Consider the following 25,213-nt stretch of genomic DNA (forward strand, 5'->3'; position numbering starts at 1 on the left):
CCACTTCAACACATTCATAGATCAACATTCATATTCCAGTACAAACAATATCACACAAAAATCAAAAGCAGCACCCACAGAGAGAGGCTACACACTGACAGTGTTCTATAGAGTCCTGGCTAAGACTAATGCACTACGTGAGGGTGTGTAGACCATGAGGGAGTGACTCCGCCCATCCCAGTCCCCAGGGGTCGTAATGAACTCTGACCCCGGGTCCACTCTTCCATGACCATCAAACACCACACTGTCCGTATCCAAGGCAACACGATACTTGCCAGCCTCGTTAACCCCAACCTTGTAGTCAGTGTAGCTCTGCACAGAGAGAGAGAGAGAGAAGATAGACAATAGCACTCTGAACATGCACGGGACCCAGCAAATTTTTTAACAGCCATACATTTAGTTCCATTAATACATTAATTTTATGATTTTTAGAGAGAGGCCTTACAGATGATGCACTAAAATCAAAATTATATTTTGGGCCTGATTTGAGCATATAATAATATACCGAGCTCCTTCTAAGAATAAATTTGGACCACTAAAACTGTAGTTACAGAGCCAACTCTGGTACACTAACAATGCAGGGACTAATAAGCGATAACCAGTACTGGGTGTAACTAGTAGATCTAGTACCTTAGTGGGGTGGAAGTTGAATATCCAGAGGAGGGATCCTCTCTCAAACACAAACAGCTTGTCTCCCTCGTGCTTCCTGCTCACGTGGGCACGGCCATTGATCATGAAGGAAAACTCCTCATCCAGTGATTGCATTGCCTTGTCAAACCCGTACAAGAACTTGTACCTACAGAGAGAGGTGGGAGTTGTTAAGGGAGTTCCCCTATCATTAGTGGGGGGGCCCCTATCTTATGACCTCTCACCTGAGGAGCTTATCGTCTGCAAGGTTCATCTGACGTCTGGCGTAGTGGAAACTGAAGCCATTGCCTTCTCGTGGGAAGTCCAACCATTCAGGATGACCAAACTCATTCCCTATGAAGTTGAGGTAGGCCTCTCCCCCCAGGCCCATAGTGATGAGTCTGTAGGGGGGCAATACATTCAACAATGCTCTTACTAATGGCCTCCTTATACAGTACAATGATATGAGTCAACACAATAGCAGTACAATGATCTACTGTACACACCACACACACCCACACATCACCCACACCACACACACCTTATCATCTTGTGCAGGGCTAGTCCTCTGTCTATGAGCAGAGTGCGTGGAGACAGAGTGGACATGTTTGTGTACATCTCAGCATCCATTAACCAGAAGGCCAGAGTCTTGTCCCCCACTAGAGCTTGGTCATGACACTCAGTGTACGCTATACAAGGTTCATGCTCTCTGCAAGGAACACAGTGTGTGGAATCATATCTTTCAAAACCGGCCAGAAAAACATGAGCAATGTGAAAATTGCTACGAATGGGCTGGGGTAAATACCAAAAAGCGTGGAAACAAGGCTTAATAATGAAGCAACCAAAGTTTGCATATACCGTATAGCGCGAAATTTTCGAGGCACTTATATTTCGTGGATTAGCCTCTAAAAGCATTTCGTTGCACATTGTTTGCGGAATGACTGCTTACCAGAAGCCACGCCTTTAAATCTTTGCACGTTATAGCAGATAATTCTATATAGAACAATTTTCGTGGACTTAATTTTCGTGTAGGATGGCTAACCCACGAAATCCGCGAAAATTAAGTCCCTCGAAAATTTCGCGCTATACGGTATGTTTGATGCTCGCAAAACATTCTAGTAATAATTATGTTAATGACACACCCACACACACACATCCACACCCACACACTCACCTTCTGTTGGTGAGGGCCCACCATATGTTCTCCAAACTCCAGTCCTCATCTTTGACCTCCTTCAACAGTTTGATCCACAAGTCAGGCCCGGCCATGGCCATACGATAATCAAATCCAATGCCCCCTTCTCTGATAGGACGACAGAGCGTGGGCATGCCAGACACATCCTCAGCTATAGTGATAGTGTCAGGGCGCAGTGTGTGGAGGAGGTGGTTGGCCATCATCAGGTAGACTAGCGCATCCACGTCCACACCAATGTTGAAGTACTCGTGATATCCTCCAGAGAAGCCAGTGGCTATGCCCCTGCAGTGAGGTCAGTACATGCACTGCTGTGACTGCACAGATATGGAGAGCCCATTTATATTATTTATCCAATGTCAAACCTAAAAAATGTATTTAGTAGCTTCTTGAAAGTACTACAATAATGATGCTTACAAATATTCTACTATCATTACTTAGTGGGGATAACTGACCTATGAGAATAGAGCATGGAGGTGACTCCATCATAGCGGAACCCATCAACTCGATACTCGTCCAAATACCAGCGGAGGTTGGACAAAAGGAAACGAAGAGTCTCCCACTGTGTGTAGTCGAAGATACGAGAATCCCAGAGACTATGGTCACCCTGCATACATGAAGGAAGGGAGGTGGGAAATGGTGATACATGTAGACCTACAGATATGGGGGGCAGATGGTTATAACTAGCTAATAGGCCTACTGTACTGTACAATATGCACACATGAACTGACTTTTCCTCCGCTGTGGAAGAAGCCATGATCAGTACCATCGAACCTGTTGAGACCATCGTTGACATTCTTGGCAGCATGTGAGTGCACCACGTCCAGTATCACCCTGAGGCCCAGACCATGGGCCTTGTCCACTAGGTACTTGAACTCATCAGGCGTGCCATAGCGACTGGACACGGCAAAGAAACTAGTGACATGGTAACCAAAGCTGCCATAGTAAGCATGCTCCATTATCGCCATGAGCTCCACGCAGTTATAACCAAGGTCCTTGACACGAGGAAGGATATTGTCAGCAAAGTAAGTATAGGAGGCAACTTTAGCTTCTGGAGATGAGATGCCAACATGACCCTCGTATATACGCACGCTCTTGGGCCGAGGGGGGGTGGGGTGTTGCCATTGGTAACCACCGTTCGGAGGAGCCCAGTGGATGGGTTGGAAGTCCATGCTAACTGATTGATCTTGTGTGGCGTACTTAGTCCAGGGAGACATTCGCCATAACGTCTGTCCATCATGTGTCTTGAGGAGCAGCTTGACCTTTGACCCATGGGGGATAGGGGATTTCCCTCCTGATAGTGCTGGAATGCTGAGTTGGAACTTACAGAATGCAGTGGGTGCACACATGTGAGAGGTTTCATTCCAACCATTGAAGTCCCCCACCACCGCCACAGACACTGCATTAGGAGCCCACTCACACACCTGCAACAAATAGCGTTAAATACAGCATCTTTGAACGGCCATAACTTCAGTTCAGTTGGTCCAAAACATTAATTTCTGAAAGCTTAGAGAGAGGCCTTTCAGATGATGTGTTAAAACCAAAGTCACTTTTTGACAAAATACCATGGGCTATTATTTTATTAAATTATGGCCTGTTCCAAATTTCAGGTTGAGCATACCATCTGAACGGGCTCCTTCTAAACTCTCAGAAAAATAATCGTTCAATGCTATAGACCATCAAAACTCTAGTTACAGGGATACACACACACACGGGGTACTAGCTACTGGTGGCTAGCTCTTACCTCAACGTCTCCGTTGTCCTTCTGCACAATGCCACAGTGTTGGTAGGAGAGAGAGAACTTCTCTAGACCTCCCTCACTGTCCTCCAGTGATTTGAGCATCTCCTGGAACTTCTTCCATCTATAGATCAGGTCATCTTGATGCAGCCTCAAGTATGGGTCACCAGTGAGGAGCTTATCAAACTCTGGTGCTTGTTCAGCCATGGTTCTTGGTAGTCAGTGGTATCTATAAGAGGTCAGCTACAGTATAGCACCGGGGTTTAGTCAGCAGGTTAGAGGTAATAAAGCATGTGTCTACAGCGAGCACAGCACATGTGGAGATGATAGACAGGTAAAGATAGTTAACAGCATTAGCTAGTTGTTCATTCTGTGTACAAATTACAAATCTCAATTCTGTTCATTTAATTTTAACACTTCTAGACAGGTTAGATCTGATGCCAGTACTCTCTCCACCATATCGAGACATCTCACTCACAACAGGGAGCACCTGGTGGATAAGAGTGATGTTAGCAACACACTACACAGGTCCTCTCACTTGGCCCTTCCTCTTCTCCACTGCTTTCTTGAATCTCTTCCTATGCTTGACACGAGGGTTCCTCTGCTCCTTGCTCCTCCGCGGAGTTAGTCCTTTGTTACGGGAGATCTAGCATACATGGGTTAGGGTTAGTGGTGGCAGTAATGACCACACCCACTCACCTGATAAGTGATGGGTCTTTTATCACCACCATCCTCAAACTCTTGTATCGGCTGGAGCTCTGTAACTGGATCCTTTTTACGTCGTTTGCTATCTCTCATTCTCTCATAGTAAGCTAGTGGGTCCTCTATTGACGGAGCATGATCAGCATTGTCAGCAGTTATTGAGGGACGATCCTGTGTAGGAACATAGAGGTACTGAACAAGTTACGAGCGTTAATGAAGCATCTTTGAACGGCCATAACTTCAGTTCCGTTGGTCCAATCACAAAAAGCCTAGAAAAAGGCCTTTCAGATAATGTGTTAAAATCAAAGGTCAATTTTGGGCCTGTTTTTACAAAATACCCAAAATACCCATGGTCTTTTCCCAAAAATGGGAAATTATGGCCCATTCCAACTTTGAGATTTGAGCATACCATCTGAAAGAGCTCCTTCTAAGCTTTCATAAAATCATAAAATCATTGAATTCGGACAATCAGAACTTTAGTTAAAGAGCTAACTTTAGTACGCTAAAAATGCAAGGAGCTACGGATGTCAGCAGAGCTTACCTCATCATCATCCACAGTATCTGGTGGTTGTATGGCCTCCACTTGACTGAGCAGTTGCTTGAGAGAGAGCAGTCTACTGAACACAGGGTGAGAGGAAGCCGTCTCTTTAGAGGCCTTCAACAGAAGGTAGAACATGGCGTTCACACAAAAGCTGTGCAAACAAAGATCATAATTATTATTATTAGTTAAATCCAATTACCAAAAATTGATGTGCAGCTTCAGCTCAGATAGCTCCCTCACCTGCGTGTGAGTAGTTGGTATAAACTGACACACAAACTGACTCACTTTATCATTCAAGGCAGTCTCCAATAATGGTAAGAGAGTGGTTACCATAGCAACACTGGTCCGCAGTGATGCAATCAATGGCTGCAACTCTGGACTAGTTTTCTCTAGGAACTGCATATTAATACAGATAAACTAACGCCCACTCAGAATAACACTCACTTTTAGTTTCTCCTCGTCTGGGAGCTGTGATAGGTCCACCATCACCGCCTCCTCCACTTCCTACACACCCACACATAACACACATACGCCCACACACAGTACACGCCCACCTTACTGGTCTCCAGCGGCCCCAGGGACTGTATGGAGAGGAAGTCTGCCTCAGATAGTGTGGCTGCCATTCTCTCCTGCAGTTCTACTGCTTCCCTCTCCTCGTACTCGTCAGCATCATCGCTGGAGACCACACCCACTTCCCGTTGACTGTAGAATGCTTTCTTGGACGATCCCCACGCCTTAGTTCCCAGCTCACTGACCTCTGACCCCTCACTCTCGGACCCACTTACATAGAACTATAGACATAGATGGTGAAAATGTTCTGAAAATTAAAATGCGAATTATTCCATGTATTCCGTGTAACAGGTTCTACGTCACTCTAAAACTGTACAAATATTTAGTAAAATTGGATTTGTACGAAATTTGCAGCAACGAATATTATCCGCTATACGGATACACACAAGCTCTTACTAGTTCAGTGTCATCATTATCCTCCAGTGGTAGCACCTCCACCTCCTCCTCCTGTAGTGGGCGTGGTCAGTACACACACAGTACAGAGGTCAACATACACTGAGGTCATCCATAGAGTCATCCTCAGAGAGGTCAGCCTGGTCCAGTAGTATCTGTACAAGCAGGTATCACGTGCCCCCCTCCTAGTACCCGCACTCACCTTCTCTCTGGACAAGTGATAGTTGTCAATGTCATCTCTCAGAGGAGAATCCATTCTCAACAAATACAAGTACTTTGTTATAAATCTCTGCCACGTGGGTAAAAGCCGACACGCCTCCCTAGACTTTGACCTCCACTAATAATATTATTAGCAATAACCTTTGACCTTCGGAGAAATGCTGAGTTGGCACTAATTTAACCTTTGACCGCTGAGTCAGCATAAAAAATTCCAAATTCTGTGATTGTTGTGTCATCCTTTACTGTACTGCTGCTCCTCTGAAATGGCTGAGATGGTTGAAGTAAAACCTGATGAAGTAAAACCTGATGAAGTGGAGGAGACAGATCAACCTTTTGAGAATGAGAAGATCCTCATGATCAAAGAAGATGATGAAGTAAGTACAGTACACTAGTTTAATACTAGTGGTAGTACTGTGTGTGTGTGTGTAGGATGTGGACCTCACCCACTGTCGACTTCGTGCTCTCCCTCCTGTGATTGGTCGCCTCACTCGTGTGGAGGTGCTCACACTACGTCAGAACCTCCTCTCAGATGTGACCTCTGTGACATCTCTGACAACCCTACGAGAGCTAGATCTCTATGACAACGAGCTAAAGGACATACCTGACACCACTCAACTAACACAACTCACGTAAGCCAATACAGTACAATAATACCGTATAATTATAGGGACATTTTTTGGTGAGTGTTTCAATTTTCCTTATTAATATCAGCCACGTTTGTGTATTATCTCCTCAGGTTTCTAGACCTTTCGTTCAACCACATCTCTAGTATTGATCACCTTGAGACTCTGGTGGATATACAGAAGTTGTTCCTCATACAGAACAAGCTAGCCAAGATGGAGAATCTGTCCACTCTCACCAACCTCACAATGCTGGAGCTAGGGTCCAACAGGATTAGAGTAGGCTAGTAGCAGTAGTGTGATTGTCTCTTATGCCCCCCCTCCCCTCAGGCAATAGAGGGGCTGGATACACTGGTTAATATAGAGAGCCTGTTCATTGGTAAGAACAAGATATCCAAGTTAGAGGTACGTGTCCGTCCATTGTATACCACCTCTAGTGACTTCTCTCTCCACTGCAGAACCTTGACAAGCTCACCAAGCTGAAACTATTGAGTGCACAGAGCAACAGACTGACTGTTATAGAAGGACTAGACTCTCTTCCCTTGCTGGAGGAGCTCTATCTGAGTCATAATGGCATCAAGGAGATGCGTGGACTTGAGTCACTGGTGAGTACCCACCACTGACCACACTCTCTTAACAATCATCATGCATGCACAGAGCAACCTGCTCACTCTTGACCTTGCCTGCAACTTCATCAAGAGGATAGAGAACACCTCTCACCTCACAAAACTGGAGGAGTTCTGGGTACGTTGGTAGTGCTACAGTCATACAAGTTTGTACAGTACTACATACCCAATATCAGCTAGTATAATATTACTGCCCTGCCTAACTGTTCCCCTGACTAGTTCAATGGTAACCAACTGGAAGTGTGGAGTGATGTGGACCTCCTGCAACCTGCCAAGGGTCTCCAGACAGTATACTTTGAAGGCAACCCCATAGCCAAGGACACACAGTACCGACGCAAGCTCAAGCTCTCTCTACCCTCTCTCAGACAAATAGACGCCACTCTAGTCCGTGCTACTGTGTGATAACACTGCTTATGTGTATGGGAGGTTATGAATTTTATACGTATCATGTTTTCCATGTAACATTTTCAACAATTTATAACGTATTTTGAATATTAATATAAACGCCATTTTAGTATAATTATACATTCAGTTTGTATCTAGAAGGGCTATGTCGCTGAATATTGGTGTAGTTTGTTTGGAAGAGGGTGCTCTTGCAATAGCTGCCATTGCTGTCAGCTTCCTGGATACAAACTCTGCCGATGTCGTCCCATTGGGCGGAGTTGATTCCTCTTGGTTGCCATAGCGATACAGAGTGATATCCTTAATCCCGAAGTCCCTCCAATTTGGAGATGGTTGTCTCAAGATTAGCCGTAACCTAGCAACAGTCGTCAGTGTAGGGAGGTGGTCTAGGAGGTGCCAGCTTTGTCCTCCAGTCTCACAATGACAGCCATCTCTCATGCACACCCACTCCCCTGCACTGTACAGTGTGTCCTCTGGCTCCATGGTGGCCATCACACTCAGAGTGTGTGTGTAATGGTTGCGGAACTTGATGGCTGCTAGCTGGCATGTTTCATTGAGCACTAGATCTACTACTTTACAGCCGCTCTGAAGAGACCTCCCCTGGTATACAGTGGTGACAGTGAACGGCTTGGAGATAGTACAAGGTACTTGAATAAGGTTGGACATTGTGAAGTGGGTGGGCTGTTATTGAAACCATGGGTAATCGAGAGAGCAGTCCAGCAGATCAAGCAGTGGCAGGCCCGGCTCCAGTGGAGGCAGCTAGTCCACACACCGGCCATTACAGAGCCCTCTATGCTGACCTGACCTCTCCTGGCAGTCAGGGAGACACTGAGAATAAAACAACATTCAAAGTGAGGCATTTTATCATTGCTATTATATAAATTTCATGGCTGTGTTTATAGGATCGTTTTGCCAGCTATTTTGGTGGACCATGTCCTGCCTTTGGAAATGTCCTCTACGAATATCTGTTCTCGTCAGAAGAAGTTGTTCCTGAGGCAATATTCCTGGTTGCCATGACGAAGCTGAGAGGAGCCTCGGGCAGCACTGACCACCATACAGTGGAGAGAATGTATTTCTCAATGTTCTCACACGCTCAGGACAACATCAGCAGAGAAGGTACATATCTGTGTGTGTGTTAGCTCACAGATACCTCCCCACTACCCCCCATGCAGTGCACTAACTGTGTGTGTTAGCTCACAGACACCTCCCCACTATCCCCCATGCAGTGCACTAACTGTGTGTGTTAGCTCACAGATACCTCTCCACTATCCCCCATGCAGTGCACTAACTGTGTGTGTTAGCTCACAGACACCTCCCCACTATCCCCCATGCAGTGCACTAACTGTGTGTGTTAGCTCACAGATACCTCCCCACTATCCCCCATGCAGTGCACTAACTGTGTGTGTTAGCTCACAGACACCTCCCCACTATCCCCCATGCAGTGCACTAACTGTGTGTGTTAGCTCACAGATACCTCCCCACTATCCCCCATGCAGTGCACTAACTGTGTGTGTTAGCTCACAGACACCTCCCCACTATCCCCCATGCAGTGCACTAACTGTGTGTGTTAGCTCACAGATACCTCCCCACTATCCCCCATGCAGTGCACTAACTGTGTGTGTTAGCTCACAGACACCTCCCCACTATCCCCCATGCAGTGCACTAACTGTGTGTGTTAGCTCACAGACACCTCCCCACTATCCCCCATGCAGTGCACTAACTGTGTGTGTTAGCTCACAGACACCTCCCCACTATCCCCCATGCAGTGCACTAACTGTGTGTGTTAGCTCACAGACACCTCCCCACTATCCCCCATGCAGTGCACTAACTGTGTGTGTTAGCTCACAGACACCTCCCCACTATCCCCCATGCAGTGCACTAGTTGTTATACACTACTCTTTCCTGTACAGATCTGACCAGTCTCCTGGCTTCAGCTGCACTGTATGCCCTGGTGGTAGGCAGTGAGCTCCATGAGAAGGCCTCTCTCCCCAGGGACCACCCACTACTGTTAGCACTTGTACAAGCGGCTGTAAGTCAAGATGATTGAGGGGGCGGTACGTGTAGGTTAGTCTCTCCCTTGCAGTGGGTCCATGCACACTCAGAGGGGGTGCTCTCAGGGTCAGAGTTCAGTGTGTGGGTGTCTACTAACTGTCCACGACTCCTGGACGGTGTTAGGGAATGGATCAACTCCGTACTAACTCAGGTATCTGCTATTATCACAACATTCCTCATTGACCCCCTCCCTTGCATGTAGGATGGTGGGACATTGATCTACCAGCTACCATCTCCACATACTGGCAAGGACCCCCCTCTTCAGCGACAGATTGACCTTTGTACTCTTGTGTGGGTGCTCTCCACGACGCTACCAATGCTTTATATGGGGCACAGAGGTGAAAGTTCAAAGGACAAGGGAAAGGTCAGTATCAGCTTACATGCTTAGTGTGTGTATGAGTATTATTGCTATAGATTGGACTGCTGCCGGTGGGTGGTGAATGGACTTGCCTGTACTCCAGTGACAGTCATGGCTTGAGCATGAACAGGTTCCAGCATCATTGCTCTGACTATAAGCAACCGTCACTGCTCCATCTGAGCTGCTACCACAAGGGGGAGAAGGCAGTCTACCAGTTTGCCATAGCCTTGGACACAGAGTGGCGGTAAGAGTCGTGTGAAACTAAAAAGCTTCCAATCTTAGATATGATTATGGCTCTGATTATTGAACAGAGATGGGACCTACTACTATGGTGGAGAGGACTCAGTGATGGTGCAGCTCACACCGACCTATCGACCTCTCAAACGTGAGTACACTAACAACTCAGAGCCACTTTATATGATTCCATTCTCTAGATGGTCCCAAGTTAGTCTCCCTCAATGAAAAGCAGCGTGGATTTCCCACTGGACTGCGTGTATTGGGTACTGATGGATCAGTGCTCTTGAATGTGCAGCCTTCACTCAGTGATGCTTGCTTCCTAGGGAAGGAGATGGTTGTGGAGTGTGTGGAGGTGTGGGGTTGTGGAGGTGTGGAAGCCATAGAGTCTCAGCGACGAATGAAAGAATGGGAAAAACGACAAATTAATCTCAGAAGAAAAGTATGTACATCGTGTGATTATTGTTGAATATAAAATGATGATAATTATTAGGTCAAGAGGGAGCATTTGGTGGAGACGTGGGAGAGCAGTCCTGATCGCTACCTCCTGGAGATGGGCGGAGTCACTACGAGGAGACCAACTGAACAGTAACAACATTGACCTCTCTTGAACTGTCATTGAACCCTGTGCTGTTAGGATTGTGTGTGTGTGTTGTTTTTATACTGTCTATATGGACGCATTGTGTGTGTGTTTGTTTTTATACTGTCTATATGGACGCATTGTGTGTGTGTTGTTTTTATACTGTCTATATGGACGCATTGTGTGTGTGTTGTTTTTTTAACTGTGAATTTATTATTGGATAAGGCAAAGAAGATATGTAAAAAATTTGCCAAAAAATTATTAACTGAATTGTATGGTAAAGATCGTTTAATCCTAACCGCGGTTATTGTTTCAATTAACAACCGCACAACAATGCAATCACTCGAGGGAACGCCGCGACTATTTTCCATGCGACAAATAAATGCGCATTATTTAAAATGATAAGGAAGTGCTAGCATTCCAGTGATAGTTGACTTAGTTAATGGACGTTGATTCAACTGGCACCGTTCTTTGTGTGTGAGTGTGTGTGGCCGTCTCTGTATAAGGTTAGTGTGTGAAGTAACACCTTGTAATAAAGTTGTGTATATACATGTCACCCTGTAGTGATACAAGTGTGAGATATGGACACAGAGACCTCAGTCAAGGTGGCTGTAAGGTAAGCACACACACTGTCACTATATAACCTCACCATTACCATGACAACAGGGTACGGCCCCAGAATGCAAGAGAACAGATTGACATGTGTTGCGTGTGCACCTTCTGCACACCCGACAGTCCACACATCGTGCTGGGGAAGGATAAAGCATTCACTTATGACTATGTGTTTGATACCGGAGCACAACAAGAAGAGATCTACCAGTCCTGTGTGGAGGAGCTTATTGCAGGGTAGCTTATGTGTGTGTGTGTGTGTGTGGGTGGGTGGGTAGCTTATGTTCTGTGTGTGTGTGTGTGTGGGTAGCTTATGTTGTCACTGTAGGTGTCTGGAGGGATACAATGCCACCATACTAGCCTATGGACAAACTGGCAGTGGGAAGACCTACTCCATGGGTACAGGCTTTGGTATGGCCCTAAGCCCTGAGGAGGAGGGGGTCATACCTCGTGCAGTAGCGCAGATATTCTCATCCATAGAAGAACAGAAGATGCAAGCGTTGGAGAGAGGTGGTCCACAGCCCGAGGTCACTGTCACTGTCCAGTTCCTAGAGGTGGGTTAGATCTGGTTCAGAGCCAGATCTGGTTCAGAGCCATAGCCGGCCACAGTGGTGGGTCTAACTACGCAATGTGTGTCATATTCTACAGCTCTACAATGAAGAGATTATTGACTTGTGTGGAGAGCAGGGGAGAAGGTTGAGGATACATGAGGACCAGTTCTCTAACATATACGTTGCCGGGGCAACAGAGCAACGAGTGGACTCCCAACAAGAGGTAGCCCCTCTCATTACCTGCCCTCTAATTAATGTTATAATTATTATACAGACATTGTCATGTTTGAAACATGGAGCTCTGAGTCGCACTGTAGGCAGTACTAATATGAACGCACAGTCATCACGCTCCCACGCCATCTTCACACTGCACATATCTCACAGACGCCCCTGCAAACCTTCGGTAAGCTAACCCCTCACACCCTCACAACTGCCCACGTATTGTGTATGATGTGTGTAGAGTGAGGGGGAGGCCATGGACTGGGAAGAACTGAGCTCCAAACTTCATTTCGTTGATCTAGCTGGCTCTGAGAGACTCAAGAGAACAGGGGCCACTGGAGACAGGGCCAAGGAAGGCATCTCCATCAACTGTGGTCTAGTGAGTAGCCTCTCTGGTGTGTGTGTCTGCCATTATCCCTCTCTCTCTCTTGCAGCTGGCTCTTGGTAATGTCATCAGTGCTCTGGGGGACAAGACCAAGAAAAGTTCTCATGTTCCTTACAGGGACTCTAAGTTGACCCGCCTCCTCCAAGACTCCCTGGGGGGTAACAGCAAGACCCTCATGGTAGCTTGTGTGAGTCCTACTGACAGAGACTTCATGGAGACTCTCAATACACTCAAGTACTCCAACAGGGCGAGGAATATCAAGAACAAGGTAGCATACAATTAATAGAGGAACTCTGTATTGGGGGTTGATTAGGGTGCCCATACATGTGCATCTGTTTTCATACAAAAGCTTATAAGGTTAATCTGATGTTTAGATTGGTCACGGTAGCTGCACTGTGTGTTCGTACATGTACTAGTGTGTGTGTGTGGGTGTGTGTGTTCACTAGTGTGTGTGTGTGGGTGTGTGTGTTCACTAGTGTGTGTGTGTGGGTGTGGGTGTCCGTACATGTACTAGTGTGTGTGTGTGGGTGTGTGTGTTCACTAGTGTGTGTGTGTGGGTGTGGGTGTCCGTACATGTACTAGTGTGTGGGTGTGGGTGTGGGTGTCCGTACATCTACTAGTGTGTGTGTGGGTGTGGGTGTGTGTGGGTGTGTGTGTTCACTAGTGTGTGTGTGTGTGTGTGTGTGTGCAGGTCACCCTGAACCAGGACAAAGCTAGTCTGCAGTTGGCTAATCTAAGGTCCCGCATCTCAGAGCTAGAGGTAGAGTTGACAGAGTTCAAGAGTGGTCGCACTATCGTAAGTGAGGATGGATCAGTGGTGGTCAATGACATGGCCACAGAGATCACCATGTTACGCACTGAGAATGACAAGTACGTCTATCATAGTACAGTATAGTAGTATGGTGGTTCACTAACTATTGGTGCAGGTTGCGTATACGCGTGAAGGGGTCACAACAAGTGATTGACTCTCAGGGTACTAAGATAGCATCCTTGCTCACTGAGAGGGAGATGACTTCCCTAGGACGTGCTGATGAATCAACTGGACAAGGTAAGTCATGTGATATTATGTGATAACGACTGTACATGTACGTGTGTTGCAGTTGTTGGTAGCCATGGCGATAAGAACAAGGATGGCCTGTCGTCCGTTATTCAAGGATACATGGAACAAATAGAAGAGCTCAAGTAAGTGCCGAGTCAGCATGCTATCCTTGCTGAGTCAGCACAACCCTCTTTAGGAGCCGGCTTGTACTGAGTGAGAGCCTGGCAGCTCAGAGCCCACGATCACCATTCAGACGAGCCCCCAGTACACTGGCTAGAGGGGCATCACGAGGTGCACTCACTAGAGGAGCATCACATGATATTGAGGGGTTGCTGAGTGTGGCCAGGAGTGACATACAGAGGCTGAGGGAACAAGAGGAGACCAAGGTGAGGAGGCCATTAGCTGACATATTTACTTTTTAATAATTCCCCATGCTTTAAACTACTACATATAATTATACCCATTACGTTTAGTTTGTCTACATGTGTGTGTTACATACAACCTCCTGTACAACCCTGTGGATAACCGTACCTGACACTAGGAGAATGGTGGTCATGTGAGCTCAGAGGAGGACTCTAGTGGGTCAGAGATTGATAGTGATGGAGGAGGGGGCTTGAGTGATGATTCTGAGTCAGATGGAGAAGAGAGTCTGGCCTCTACCATTGCAGAGCTCTCCTCTGAGATCAACCTAAAGCAGCAGCTAGTTGATCAACTGGAGCGCTCTCAGAAGAACTTTGCTCAGATGCGGAATCAATATGAGGAGAAGATGACCGTCCTACAGACACAGATACGCTCAGTGGAGGTGGAGAGAGATAAAGTACTCAAGGAGATAGGTGTGTGGTATGATGTGTGTACTTACTGACCTTCCACTCCACACTGGTGATGATTGCAGGTTCTCAGCGTGGTGGGGAGCTAAGTCAAGCAAAGGTCAAAGAGGTCAAGGCCAGCTATGAGAAGCAACTCAAGGATCTCAAGTCAGAGCTGAAGCAGCTCAAGACAGTCAAGAGAGAGCATGCTCGAGCAATGAAGAAGAACGCAGAACAAGACAGACAGCTTAAACTGCTCAATGGCCAACTCCTCGATATGAAGAAACAGAAGGTGAAGATGATCAACAAGATGAGACAAGAAGCCAGTGAGTGCACACACACACACACACACACACACACACACACACACACACACACACACACACACACACACACACACACACACACACACACACACACACACACACACACACACACACACACACACACACACACACACACACACACACACACACACACACACACACACACACACACACACACACACACACACACACACACACACACACACACACACACACACACACACACACACACACACACACACACAGTGTATCTATAGCTATGGTACACACAATGTAGCTACATGTACGTTGCTGCAGATGTCAAGAAGGTTGATGACAGTCGCAAGGCCAAGGAGATGGGTCAGTTGCGCAAGGAAGCACGACGAAGAGAACATCAGATCCAGTCACTAGAGTCAAATGCTAAGAGACGGGAAGCTGTACTCAAGAGACGACAAGAAGAGGTGTGGTCAGTAGGTGTGGTCTCACTCTCCTTTAACCTCACCATTTTAGGTATCTGCTCTGAGACGTAAGAACAGAGTGGCCTCCAGTAGTACAGCAACCAGTCTTAGTAGCAGTGGTGTTAGCAGTCTTCTCACTAGCAGTACAGCCAGCACTCTTAGTAGCAGTGGTGTTAGCAGTCTTCTCACTAGCAGTACAGCCAGCACTCTTAGTAGCAGTGGTGGTGCTAGTGGTGGTGGTCTGGATGGAGTGGCTGTACTGTCTAGTAGCAGCACTGACACTAGCTACAAGTCAACAGTGGTCCTCCGTGAGAAGACTGGGCGCTCAGTGGACAAGGTTAAACGAAGAATGTCCTCCGTGTTCACCTCTGACAGTGCTCGCAAAAAGTGGAGAAATTTTGAGAGAAAAGTAAGCAAGTTAATAGTGTGTTCATGATTGGATGTTCAACTACAACCCTCCCACGTTTAATCAGGATCTAAAGTTGATTTTTTGAAAGCTTAGAAAAACACATTTCAAATGGTATTATCAAAGTTCATATTTGAGAGATCAAAATATTTGCCAATTTGGCCGTACCATGGATTATATATAGCCCATGGTCCGAGGCTGAAAAATGACAAATTAGGGCGCGGACGAAATTTTAGATTGAAACACACCATTTGAAACGTATTTTTCTAAGCTTTCAGAAAATCCTAAAATTTTTGACATTGGATCAACGGTACTCAAGTTATGGCTGTTGAAAGATGTTCAACTACACCCCCACCCCCTCCGTTTAATCAATCTCTTTCAGCTGGCATAACTTGAATTCTATGGATCCAAAGTCAACAATTTTAGGATTTTCTGAAAGCTTAGAAAAATACCTTTCAAATGGTGTCATCAAAGTTCATATTTGAGAGATCAAAATATTTGTCAATTTGGCCGTACCATGGATTATAGCCCATGGTCCGAGGCTGAAAAATGACAAATTAGGGCGCGGACGAAATTTTAGATTGAAACACACCATTTGAAACGTATTTTTCTAAGCTTTCAGAAAATCCTAAAATTTTTGACATTGGATCAACGGTACTCAAGTTATGGCTGTTGAAAGATGTTCAACTACACCCCCACCCCCTCCGTTTAATCAATCTCTTTCAGCTGGCATAACTTGAATTCTATGGATCCAAAGTCAAAAATTTTAGGATTTTCTGAAAGCTTAGAAAAACACCTTTCAAATGGTATCATCCAAGTTGAGATAAAAGTATTTGCCAATTTCGCCGTACCATGGTCTGAGGCCAAAAAATGACAAATTAGGGCGCGAACGAAATTTTGGATTGAAACACACCATTTGAAACGTATTTTTCTAAGCTTTCAAAAAAACTTGACACTGGATCAACTGTACTCAAGTTATGGGTGTTGATTAATGCTGATGCTGTTATTATTGTCCCTGTGTGTAGATAGTGGATGCTATTCTCAAGAGGCAGACAGTGACTAACATCTCAGTGGACATGGACAACTGGATAGAGAAGAGGGACAGAATCTCACGCAACCTCGAGTCATTTAGAACCCAAAAGAAGTCTGTTCTCGCGTCAAAGGTAGAGACAGTCCTCATGTGATATTGTCATGTGATAGTCATATGGATACAGATGGTGGACGTGGCAGAGCTGGCCAGTATAGAGGAAGACCTCGACTCCGCTACTGCTAACATTGACTATGTGCAGGAGAATATAGTAGAGCTACAGAATGACCTCATTGCTCTGGATGATAGCAAGGTTGATGGTGACACAATGGAAGCACAGTCTATCATCAATGCTTGCTCTCCTCGTGAGGCCAAGTATCTGCTGGAGCATCTCTTGGATGTGGCTCTCAATCTGGTATGTGCCCTCACACCTCACACACGCCCACACACACACACACACACACACACACACACACCTTCACACTCCCACACAGGGAGTGAAGGCTGGTCAGAGGGAGACAGAGGTGAAGTCATTGTCTGCACGCCTCAAAGCTTCAGAGGTGTCAGCTGAGATCATGCAGTCCCTCAGCTCTCCACAGGTGAGGAGGCAACCCAGCCAGGGACTGTACTGAAGCCAGTTAATACTGTATTGTACATGACATTGTGCGTACAATTATGTGATGGGGTCACATGTGATATAGTGTATGCATTGTGTTACTATGCCCCAGGGTATGAAGCACTGGTTGTGGATTAGGATTGGCGGATAATAGTTGACCTTCAATGATGTTGTTCTACGTGCAGGTCTCCTCTCAGCTGAAAGTGACTAAGTTCAAAGGTTACAGGAGAGCACCCTCCTCTCCGCCAGTCATGGATCTGGAGGAGTTAGATGATCCTCCAAAAGCCAGCAAGTCCTTGACAAGTCTGACAGGCCCAGAGAAACAAACCACCAAAGTAAGTCAATACCTTAGTGTTAAGGTTGTACTCTGACCCCTCCCCATCCTTGTAGCTGCGACGTCGTACAGCTCTACCCACTGAGATACTCTCAACCATGTCTGACAAGCGGAACCCAACCTCCAAAGGTGTGCTACCATTATCCTCATCCATATCCACTCTATATTACCCTAGGAGCAGGTAACAGTACAGATGGTTCTGAGGAGAGTGTATCAGAGGTCAGAGTTCGTCACGGGAGTGCAGGACCCTTTGACGCTAAGAAGAAGGGACTGAAGAAGAAACCTGCTGAGAGGTAACTTGTGTACCACTGAATACGGTAGCGAATTTTCGAGGGTCAAAATTTTGCAAATTGGCAATTTTTGTGAATTTCACATACAATATTTTCAAAGCAGACTTGTATATTTGAACATGCATTTTCGTTGTTGAAATGTTCGCGGCTTAATGAAATATTGGCCCTCAAAATAACCCGCTATACAGTACATTTATGCACTACTTGTAGAGTTATCTAGTCCCACTTGTGTTGCATCTCCTCTAGGGCCGATACCTGCAGCTCTATTGATGTTGCCAGCTGTCCCCCTAGTTCCCCTGCCTCCTCTCCGAGGGGAGGACTCAAGACTAGCTCATCTGAGACCAACGTATGGGCAAGACTAGCACACACTCTGCCATCACAGTCCATTGATGCCAAGTAAGCACACAACTAAGTAGTGATATTAATACTGGTGTCAATAAAACAGGGGCTCCCTCCAAGTAGAGCGGCCTGACTCCAAGAGAAGCTCCACTCAACGATTGCTGACATGCACACACACTGCCAATGGACACACATCTGCTGTCCTGTCTATGTTTGCCACTCAGAGCTATCTGTTCTCAGCCTCTCAAGGTAAGTACACCCACTCCACACACCCACTCCCCACCCACTCCACCCACACACTGCTATTATAGATCGTAGTGTGAAGGTGTGGAACCTCAAGACTGGGACAGAGCTGCTCTCATTGGACAAGCACTTCAGTTATGTTCGCAGTGTCACCTTCTGTCCGAGGACTAGCCTGATCTTCACTGCTAGTCAGTCCCTTATAAAGGTGAGCCCCCCCCACACACACACACACACCGCCCACTCCACCCCCTCTGTAGATCTGGGACATGCGTCATCACAGAGCACGTTGCATCAAGACCTTTGGTCCTCCTAGTGGCAGTGGAGAGAGCGTTGTGCAAGACCTCCTAGTCTCCCCTTGTGGGAACATACTCTTCTCTGCTGCAGGCAATGTCATCAATATCTGGGACCTCAGGAAGTAAGCTAGTGCATGGCAGGGAGGCAGTGTACCGTATAGCGGCCGGGGGTATAAACTAGGCATGGCAGGGAGGCAGTGTACCATATAGCGGCCGGGGGTATAAACTAGGCATGGCAGGGAGGCAGAGGCAGTGTACCGTATAGCGGCCGGGGGTATAAACTAGGCATGGCAGGGAGGCAGTGTACCGTATAGCGGCCGGGGGTATAAGCTAGGCATGGCAGGGAGGCAGAGGCAGTGTACCGTATAGCGGCCGGGGGTATAAGCTAGGCATGGCAGGGAGGCAGAGGCTGTGTACCGTATAGCGGCCGGGGGTATAAACTTTCTCAGGTTTTTGCCGATTTAATTTTCCGCCTTTGAAGCAATGCATGTATGTGATAAATTGTTTGTGGTACATGCATTAATCAGCGAAAACTACGAACATTTATACCCACGAATATACGATTGTAATATGTGTTTGTGTGTACTGCAGGTTCATGTTCTGTGGTCGTCTGGTGGGCCACAATGGAGCAGTGTGCGCCTTGTCTCTTAGCAACGGTATCATGGCAACTGGAGCAAGGGATAGACTTATCAAACTATTTGATCTCTCTTCACTTGACCTTTCAACCCCATCACCCGTCTCGCAGCCATCCATGTGTACTTTGTACCCACCACACTATGACGCTGTGTCAGCGTTTGGTGTCCATGGCAACCTCCTCTTCAGTGCGTGCGGAGTCACCATCAAACAATGGGACCTCTCAGAGCGATCACTCAAACACGTACATTGATGTCTTGTTATGTTAGAGTTAATGCTCCATAACTTGTGTTGGGAACGTCCGATTTCAAAACTAAAAATTTTTTAGCAGCTGTTTACTGTTTGGTAGTGCTACAAGAATTACGGTGTGCTTAGATCAGTGATTTATTTCGGGCCCAAATTGTCCATTTTCTGGGGAAAAGCGTGAGCTATAAGTGGACGTTTTTTCAGAATCAGGCCTGTTTTCAGAGCTATGTTTGAGAGGCCATAACTTGTGTTGCGGACGCCCGATTTCAAAGCTAAAAAATGCATTTAGTAGCTGTTTGATGTGCTACAATAATATTATGGTGTGCAGATTCTTGCTAGTATTTGTACAGTGTTTACATGTACATTGTATACTATCTGCATATTCCCTGTACAGGCTGTGGATGGTGCTCATCCTCAGGGCAACTTGATCAACTCTCTAGGTGTTCTCCCATCTCCCCTCTCCCCTCTCCTAGTCAGTGGTTGTAAGGGCGGGCTACTCAAGTTATGGCAGCCTGACTCATGCTCTAGTATAGGTGAGTGTGTGTGTGTGTGGGTGTGGGTGTGTGACCTTTAACCTCTGCAGGTGAAGTGGTCGCTCATCGGAGTTCTATCAACAGTATCGCCACTAATGACACATGTATATTCACTGGCTCCAGGTATGTGCTTAAGAGAAGGTGATGTATAATTGACCTTTGCCCCCTATACAGTGACAAGACAGTCAAGATTTGGCGGCCGTGTCTACAAGACTAGAGCTCTGTGAACAATCAAACACTCAATCATGAATGTTCCTCTATTACATCATGAATGTTCCTCTATTACATCGTGAATGTTCCTCTATTACATCATGAATGTTCCTCTATTACATCGTGAATGTTCCTCTATTACATCATGAATGTTCCTCTATTACATCATGAATGTTCCTATTACATCGTGAATGTTCCTCTATTACATCATGAATGTCCCTCTATTACATCTTGAATGTCCCTCTATTACATCGTGAATGTTCCTCTATTACATCGTGAATGTTCCTCTATTACATCATGAATGTTCCTCTATTACATCATGAATGTCCCTCTATTACATCGTGAATGTTCCTCTATTACATCGTGAATGTTCCTCTATTACATCGTGAATGTTCCTCTATTACATCTTGAATGTCCCTCTATTACATCGTGAATGTTCCTCTATTACATCGTGAATGTTCCTCTATTACATCGTGAATGTCCCTCTATTACATCGTGAATGTCCCTCTATTACATCGTGAATGTTCCTCTATTACATCATGAATGTCCCTCTATTACATCCTGAATGTTCCTCTATTACATCCTGAATGTTCCTCTATTACATCGTGAATGTTCCTCTATTACATCGTGAATGTTCCTCTATTACATCATGAATGTCCCTCTATTACATCCTGAATGTCCCTCTATTACATCATGAATGTCCCTCTATTACATCGTGAATGTTCCTCTATTACATCGTGAATGTTCCTCTATTACATCGTGAATGTTCCTCTATTACATCATGAATGTCCCTCTATTACATCATGAATGTTCCTCTATTACATCCTGAATGTTCCTCTATTACATCGTGAATGTTCCTCTATTACATCGTGAATGTTCCTCTATTACATCATGAATGTCCCTCTATTACATCATGAATGTCCCTCTATTACATCATGAATGTCCCTCTATTACATCATGAATGTTCCTCTATTACATCCTGAATGTTCCTCTATTACATCGTGAATGTTCCTCTATTACATCGTGAATGTTCCTCTATTACATCATGAATGTTCCTCTATTACATCATGAATGTTCCTCTATTACATCATGAATGTCCCTCTATTACATCATGAATGTTCCTCTATTACATCCTGAATGTTCCTCTATTACATCGTGAATGTTCCTCTATTACATCGTGAATGTTCCTCTATTACATCATGAATGTCCCTCTATTACATCCTGAATGTCCCTCTATTACATCGTGAATGTCCCTCTATTACATCGTGAATGTTCCTCTATTACATCGTGAATGTTCCTCTATTACATCGTGAATGTTCCTCTATTACATCGTGAATGTCCCTCTATTACATCATGAATGTTCCTCTATTACATCGTGAATGTCCCTCTATTACATCATGAATGTCCCTCTATTACATCGTGAATGTCCCTCTATTACATCATGAATGTTCCTCTATTACATCATGAATGTTCCTCTATTACATCATGAATGTTCCTCTATTACATCGTGAATGTCCCTCTATTACATCATGAATGTTCCTCTATTACATCGTGAATGTCACTCTATTACATCGTGAATGTCACTCTATTACATCGTGAATGTCCCTCTATTACATCGTGAATGTTCCTCTATTACATCGTGAATGTTCCTCTATTACATCGTGAATGTTCCTCTATTACATCGTGAATGTTCCTCTATTACATCGTGAATGTTCCTCTATTACATCATGAATGTTCCTCTATTACATCATGAATGTTCCTCTATTACATCGTGAATGTCACTCTATTACATCATGAATGTTCCTCTATTACATCGTGAATGTCCCTCTATTACATCGTAAATGTTCCTCTATTACATCATGAATGTTCCTCTATTACATCGTGAATGTCCCTCTATTACATCCTGAATGTCCCTCTATTACATCATGAATGTTCCTCTATTACATCATGAATGTTCCTCTATTACATCGTGAATGTTCCTCTATTACATCGTGAATGTTCCTCTATTACATCATGAATGTTCCTCTATTACATCATGAATGTTCCTCTATTACATCATGAATGTTCCTCTATTACATCGTGAATGTTCCTCTATTACATCGTGAATGTTCCTCTATTACATCATGAATGTTCCTCTATTACATCATGAATGTCACTCTATTACATCGTGAATGTTCCTCTATTACATCATGAATGTTCCTCCTCCTATTCTGTGTCCTAATGCAATCAATGGCAATAATTATTATAATAAAATTATAATGAGATTGTGACTTTAACTAGCTGCATACATAATTATGATCCATGGTTACAAGTAATTAAGTATAGTCAACAAGTACAATAGCAATGCAGTCAGCTGGTCATGTCAGCTGCATGGTCATGTCTTACCCTCAACACAACATTTCAATGATAATTCAGAGCTACAATACATTCATAGCTTAGGTAGTTACAAATGAATAAGAAGACAAATTGTACAAACTAATAAATTCAGAGTCTATTAAAATGTTCAATAAGTTCATTACAGATGTCTTCTGCACTTTGACCCCCCTGGAGTGGCGGATAGTCTGCACTTTGACCCTGTTTTTGTTCGAGCAGTACACTTGTGCATCAGTTGCACATGGTCCGTGTGTTTGGTGGGCGTGTCCATCACGATGGTTTTAGTGGGCGTGTGTGTGAGGGTCTCGATATTCCGATCATCATCATCAAATGGCAATGGTGTTGATGAGCGTCTGAAGTCCTCTAGCTCGGGTTCCCATGGCGATGAGGGCAGTGATCTAATAGGGTCAGCAGCGAGCATCATTGGTTGAGGAGTAGAGGGCTTGCTGGAGGTCAACCACAGGTACACCCAGTTGCCTGGAGGGAGGACAGGGGAAATGATACTAAATGAACCTTTTAGTTTTGTAATTAGAACACAAGTTATGGATGGACAATCAAAGTTAGCTCTGAAAACAGACGCCTGACTCTGAATATACAATGAATACTTATAATTATGTGCCCACCAGTGATGACGAGTGCTTGCAGTGCTGCCAGTGCAGAGAAGGTGAGGGACACACGATATTGTATCTCCATACACACATTGCCACACACCAGTGCTAATAGAGCCACTCGAGCAAATGCTGGGGCCTTGACAAACAGCACACCCAGAGTGGCCAGCAAGAGGTAGGCACCGTGTGTAGATAACAGGATGAGCATTCGGAGTCCATCCTGAGCTCCACCCAACTGACCAACCAGCCAATCAAGTTGAGAGCTGATGGTTGTCTCCATAGCAACCACGAGACCCATCACAGAGTTAACGGATGAGTTGATTCTGTCGAGATTGTTAAGTGTTGACTCATACTTGGTGCTCATCTCCTCCATTAATGTGAGCAGCTGCCCAGTGCTGTTATCTAGGGGGGGGGGGGGGGTGGTGATACATGCACACACAAGTAAAGTGTCTATATTCCACTTGGAATACCAGTAATTACACATTAATTAATGAAGTCATATTGACCACCTAGCTTCTCCATATACAATACACCACTCACCCACTCTCCTCCAGACCTCCCACCTACTCTCCACACCACCCACCCACTCTCCACACCACCCACCCACTCTCCACACCACCCACTCACTCTCCACACCACCCACCCACTCTCCTCCAGACCTCCTGAATGTTCTCCCTGACTCGAGTGAGGTCCTCCACTATCTCTGACTGTCCTTGACGACGATTCTTCTCTTGATTAGATAGCAATGAGCTGGCCTCCTCTGCACACACAACACCTTGTTATTACAGGGGCAATCTCTCGTTACCTCCTCACCTAGTTGCTGCTTAATGCCGTCTGTCATATTGACCAGCTGTTTCTGACCAGTGCGAATGAGGGTCCTCTCTCGTGCCAGTTGTGCAAGGTTATCAGTAATCTTCCCACGTACCATATCTTGTCGAGCAGCTAGTACCTCTTGTCTCTCAGCCAACTCACTCTGCTCCTTCTGGACATTCTGTACAGAGGAGTGTGTGGTGTGGTGTGGGTGGGTGGTGGAGTGTGTGTGTGGTGTGGGTGGGGCTTACCTGGAGGGAGTCTTGTGTGAGAGCTCTGATCTCTTGATGACTAGTGGCAAGTTCCTTCACTGCTGACAACTGTTGTAGTGTGGAGACAGAGAGCTGGTTGACTGCCACCTCCGTCTGACGCTTGAAGTGTTCTTGTCTAGTGGCGAGGCACACACTGCGAGCTCTGTTGCTGATGATGTGGTAGGCATTCCAAGTACTAGCATCCATGGGTCCAGTGCACTCAGCCAGTGTCTATAATGGAGGGGAGGATACTATACACAGGTGCAAAGACTGCCTCACCATTGCTTGAGTGCAGGGGAAAGTGGAGCGGCCCTCAGTGACACTCTGACAGTTGAGCAGCTCCACAGCTAGCTTACCAAGCTCTTCTTCATGCAGAGAACCACAGGAGCCCCTCAGGCGAGAGATCACCTACATACACTGTGATAATAGTAACACATGCAGTGGGGTAGCCTACCCCGTGCTGACACTGGTCCAACTGAGGGAGGTCCAGGAAATGCTGAGCCTCGGCTAAGAACTTCTGTTCAACTGAGTTTATCTCAAAAGTGATTGGGCGTTTTGCCTCCTCCACAGCAGAGCTCTCACTCCTTGGATTGCTCGAGGAGAAGGGCCACCAGCATTGGACACCTTGGAGGGACAGTAGAAATGCAACCACACACACACACTTCATCGCGAGAGATGCTTGATCAAGATGAATCTTGCCTTTGATTTTTGAAATGAGTATTGATAAGATGACCTTTGACCTTTTCTATATCAGAATAAAGCCGCCCTCGACATA

The 25,213-nt window shown here is 45.6% G+C and overlaps 6 protein-coding genes across 6 annotated transcripts; 3 read left to right on the top strand and 3 right to left on the bottom strand.

The window, feature by feature from the left end:
- Positions 1 to 13: 13 nt before the first annotated feature.
- LOC135334244 (1,4-alpha-glucan-branching enzyme-like) lies at positions 14 to 3,766 on the bottom strand. The gene is made up of 8 exons (XM_064529359.1): positions 3,564 to 3,766; positions 2,551 to 3,243; positions 2,275 to 2,426; positions 1,802 to 2,104; positions 1,169 to 1,336; positions 873 to 1,028; positions 631 to 796; positions 14 to 312 (listed from the first exon to the last, which is right to left on the bottom strand). Exons 1-8 carry the CDS (start codon positions 3,762 to 3,764, stop codon positions 106 to 108), a joined length of 2,046 nt encoding a protein of 681 aa, XP_064385429.1. The 5' UTR covers positions 3,765 to 3,766; the 3' UTR covers positions 14 to 105.
- Positions 3,767 to 3,819: 53 nt separating this feature from the next.
- LOC135334247 (something about silencing protein 10-like) lies at positions 3,820 to 6,108 on the bottom strand. The gene is made up of 11 exons (XM_064529362.1): positions 5,966 to 6,108; positions 5,865 to 5,918; positions 5,767 to 5,817; positions 5,355 to 5,591; positions 5,245 to 5,304; positions 5,086 to 5,196; positions 5,000 to 5,040; positions 4,801 to 4,951; positions 4,257 to 4,430; positions 4,096 to 4,203; positions 3,820 to 4,047 (listed from the first exon to the last, which is right to left on the bottom strand). The coding sequence occupies exons 1-11, from the start codon at positions 6,017 to 6,019 to the stop codon at positions 3,958 to 3,960; spliced, it is 1,131 nt and encodes a 376-aa protein (XP_064385432.1). The 5' UTR covers positions 6,020 to 6,108; the 3' UTR covers positions 3,820 to 3,957.
- Positions 6,109 to 6,170: 62 nt separating this feature from the next.
- On the top strand, positions 6,171 to 7,748 carry LOC135334248 (protein phosphatase 1 regulatory subunit 7-like). Its single transcript, XM_064529363.1, has 7 exons — positions 6,171 to 6,356; positions 6,412 to 6,611; positions 6,719 to 6,881; positions 6,933 to 7,007; positions 7,061 to 7,207; positions 7,260 to 7,346; positions 7,448 to 7,748. The coding sequence occupies exons 1-7, from the start codon at positions 6,246 to 6,248 to the stop codon at positions 7,628 to 7,630; spliced, it is 966 nt and encodes a 321-aa protein (XP_064385433.1). The 5' UTR covers positions 6,171 to 6,245; the 3' UTR covers positions 7,631 to 7,748.
- Positions 7,749 to 8,046: 298 nt separating this feature from the next.
- Positions 8,047 to 11,115, top strand: LOC135334246 (uncharacterized). The gene is made up of 9 exons (XM_064529361.1): positions 8,047 to 8,481; positions 8,533 to 8,746; positions 9,541 to 9,659; positions 9,714 to 9,833; positions 9,885 to 10,046; positions 10,097 to 10,284; positions 10,352 to 10,425; positions 10,475 to 10,716; positions 10,768 to 11,115. The coding sequence occupies exons 1-9, from the start codon at positions 8,326 to 8,328 to the stop codon at positions 10,864 to 10,866; spliced, it is 1,374 nt and encodes a 457-aa protein (XP_064385431.1). The 5' UTR covers positions 8,047 to 8,325; the 3' UTR covers positions 10,867 to 11,115.
- Positions 11,116 to 11,231: 116 nt separating this feature from the next.
- LOC135334249 (kinesin-like protein KIF21A) lies at positions 11,232 to 20,559 on the top strand. Its single transcript, XM_064529364.1, has 30 exons — positions 11,232 to 11,360; positions 11,419 to 11,470; positions 11,521 to 11,700; positions 11,792 to 12,017; positions 12,112 to 12,237; positions 12,289 to 12,417; positions 12,475 to 12,612; positions 12,668 to 12,886; positions 13,310 to 13,488; positions 13,545 to 13,666; positions 13,719 to 13,800; positions 13,854 to 14,043; positions 14,199 to 14,490; positions 14,550 to 14,789; positions 15,087 to 15,229; positions 15,279 to 15,635; positions 16,658 to 16,795; positions 16,847 to 17,074; positions 17,154 to 17,258; positions 17,461 to 17,610; positions 17,666 to 17,738; positions 17,785 to 17,902; positions 18,146 to 18,295; positions 18,345 to 18,487; positions 18,550 to 18,686; positions 18,739 to 18,896; positions 19,366 to 19,651; positions 20,048 to 20,186; positions 20,237 to 20,309; positions 20,361 to 20,559. Exons 2-30 carry the CDS (start codon positions 11,436 to 11,438, stop codon positions 20,401 to 20,403), a joined length of 4,599 nt encoding a protein of 1,532 aa, XP_064385434.1. The 5' UTR covers positions 11,232 to 11,360; positions 11,419 to 11,435; the 3' UTR covers positions 20,404 to 20,559.
- A 2,218-nt stretch (positions 20,560 to 22,777) lies between these two features.
- Positions 22,778 to 25,167, bottom strand: LOC135334250 (protein brambleberry-like). The gene is made up of 7 exons (XM_064529367.1): positions 24,893 to 25,167; positions 24,718 to 24,846; positions 24,439 to 24,669; positions 24,191 to 24,368; positions 24,021 to 24,137; positions 23,393 to 23,779; positions 22,778 to 23,246 (listed from the first exon to the last, which is right to left on the bottom strand). The coding sequence occupies exons 1-7, from the start codon at positions 25,103 to 25,105 to the stop codon at positions 22,912 to 22,914; spliced, it is 1,590 nt and encodes a 529-aa protein (XP_064385437.1). The 5' UTR covers positions 25,106 to 25,167; the 3' UTR covers positions 22,778 to 22,911.
- Between the last annotated feature and the right edge of the window lie 46 nt (positions 25,168 to 25,213).

Source organism: Halichondria panicea, chromosome 3 (genome assembly GCF_963675165.1).
Source record: "Halichondria panicea chromosome 3, odHalPani1.1, whole genome shotgun sequence".
NCBI classification, from domain to species: Eukaryota; Metazoa; Porifera; class Demospongiae; order Suberitida; family Halichondriidae; genus Halichondria; species Halichondria panicea.

Coding starts and splice junctions, on each gene's coding strand:
- LOC135334244 (XM_064529359.1), bottom strand. CDS start 3,764: ATGGCTGAACAAGCACCAGAGTTTGATAAGCTCCTCACTGGTGACCCA. Junction 2,427..2,550: donor TCTTCCACAGCGGAGGAAAA/GTCAGTTCATGT, acceptor TCATGTATGCAG/GGTGACCATAGTCTCTGGGA. Junction 2,105..2,274: donor TCCATGCTCTATTCTCATAG/GTCAGTTATCCC, acceptor ACCTCACTGCAG/GGGCATAGCCACTGGCTTCT.
- LOC135334247 (XM_064529362.1), bottom strand. CDS start 6,019: ATGGATTCTCCTCTGAGAGATGACATTGACAACTATCACTTGTCCAGA. Junction 5,305..5,354: donor GGCCGCTGGAGACCAGTAAG/GTGGGCGTGTAC, acceptor GTGGGTGTGTAG/GAAGTGGAGGAGGCGGTGAT. Junction 4,204..4,256: donor AAAGACCCATCACTTATCAG/GTGAGTGGGTGT, acceptor CATGTATGCTAG/ATCTCCCGTAACAAAGGACT.
- LOC135334248 (XM_064529363.1), top strand. CDS start 6,246: ATGGCTGAGATGGTTGAAGTAAAACCTGATGAAGTAAAACCTGATGAA. Junction 6,612..6,718: donor ACTCAACTAACACAACTCAC/GTAAGCCAATAC, acceptor TTATCTCCTCAG/GTTTCTAGACCTTTCGTTCA. Junction 7,347..7,447: donor CAAAACTGGAGGAGTTCTGG/GTACGTTGGTAG, acceptor TCCCCTGACTAG/TTCAATGGTAACCAACTGGA.
- LOC135334246 (XM_064529361.1), top strand. CDS start 8,326: ATGGGTAATCGAGAGAGCAGTCCAGCAGATCAAGCAGTGGCAGGCCCG. Junction 9,660..9,713: donor TAGCACTTGTACAAGCGGCT/GTAAGTCAAGAT, acceptor TCTCCCTTGCAG/TGGGTCCATGCACACTCAGA. Junction 10,717..10,767: donor AAATTAATCTCAGAAGAAAA/GTATGTACATCG, acceptor GATAATTATTAG/GTCAAGAGGGAGCATTTGGT.
- LOC135334249 (XM_064529364.1), top strand. CDS start 11,436: ATGGACACAGAGACCTCAGTCAAGGTGGCTGTAAG. Junction 17,611..17,665: donor CAGAGAAACAAACCACCAAA/GTAAGTCAATAC, acceptor CCATCCTTGTAG/CTGCGACGTCGTACAGCTCT. Junction 18,687..18,738: donor CTAGTCAGTCCCTTATAAAG/GTGAGCCCCCCC, acceptor CCCCCTCTGTAG/ATCTGGGACATGCGTCATCA.
- LOC135334250 (XM_064529367.1), bottom strand. CDS start 25,105: ATGAAGTGTGTGTGTGTGGTTGCATTTCTACTGTCCCTCCAAGGTGTC. Junction 24,670..24,717: donor TCCCCTGCACTCAAGCAATG/GTGAGGCAGTCT, acceptor CCTCCATTATAG/ACACTGGCTGAGTGCACTGG. Junction 23,780..24,020: donor GGAGGTCTGGAGGAGAGTGG/GTGGGTGGTGTG, acceptor CCCCCCCCCTAG/ATAACAGCACTGGGCAGCTG.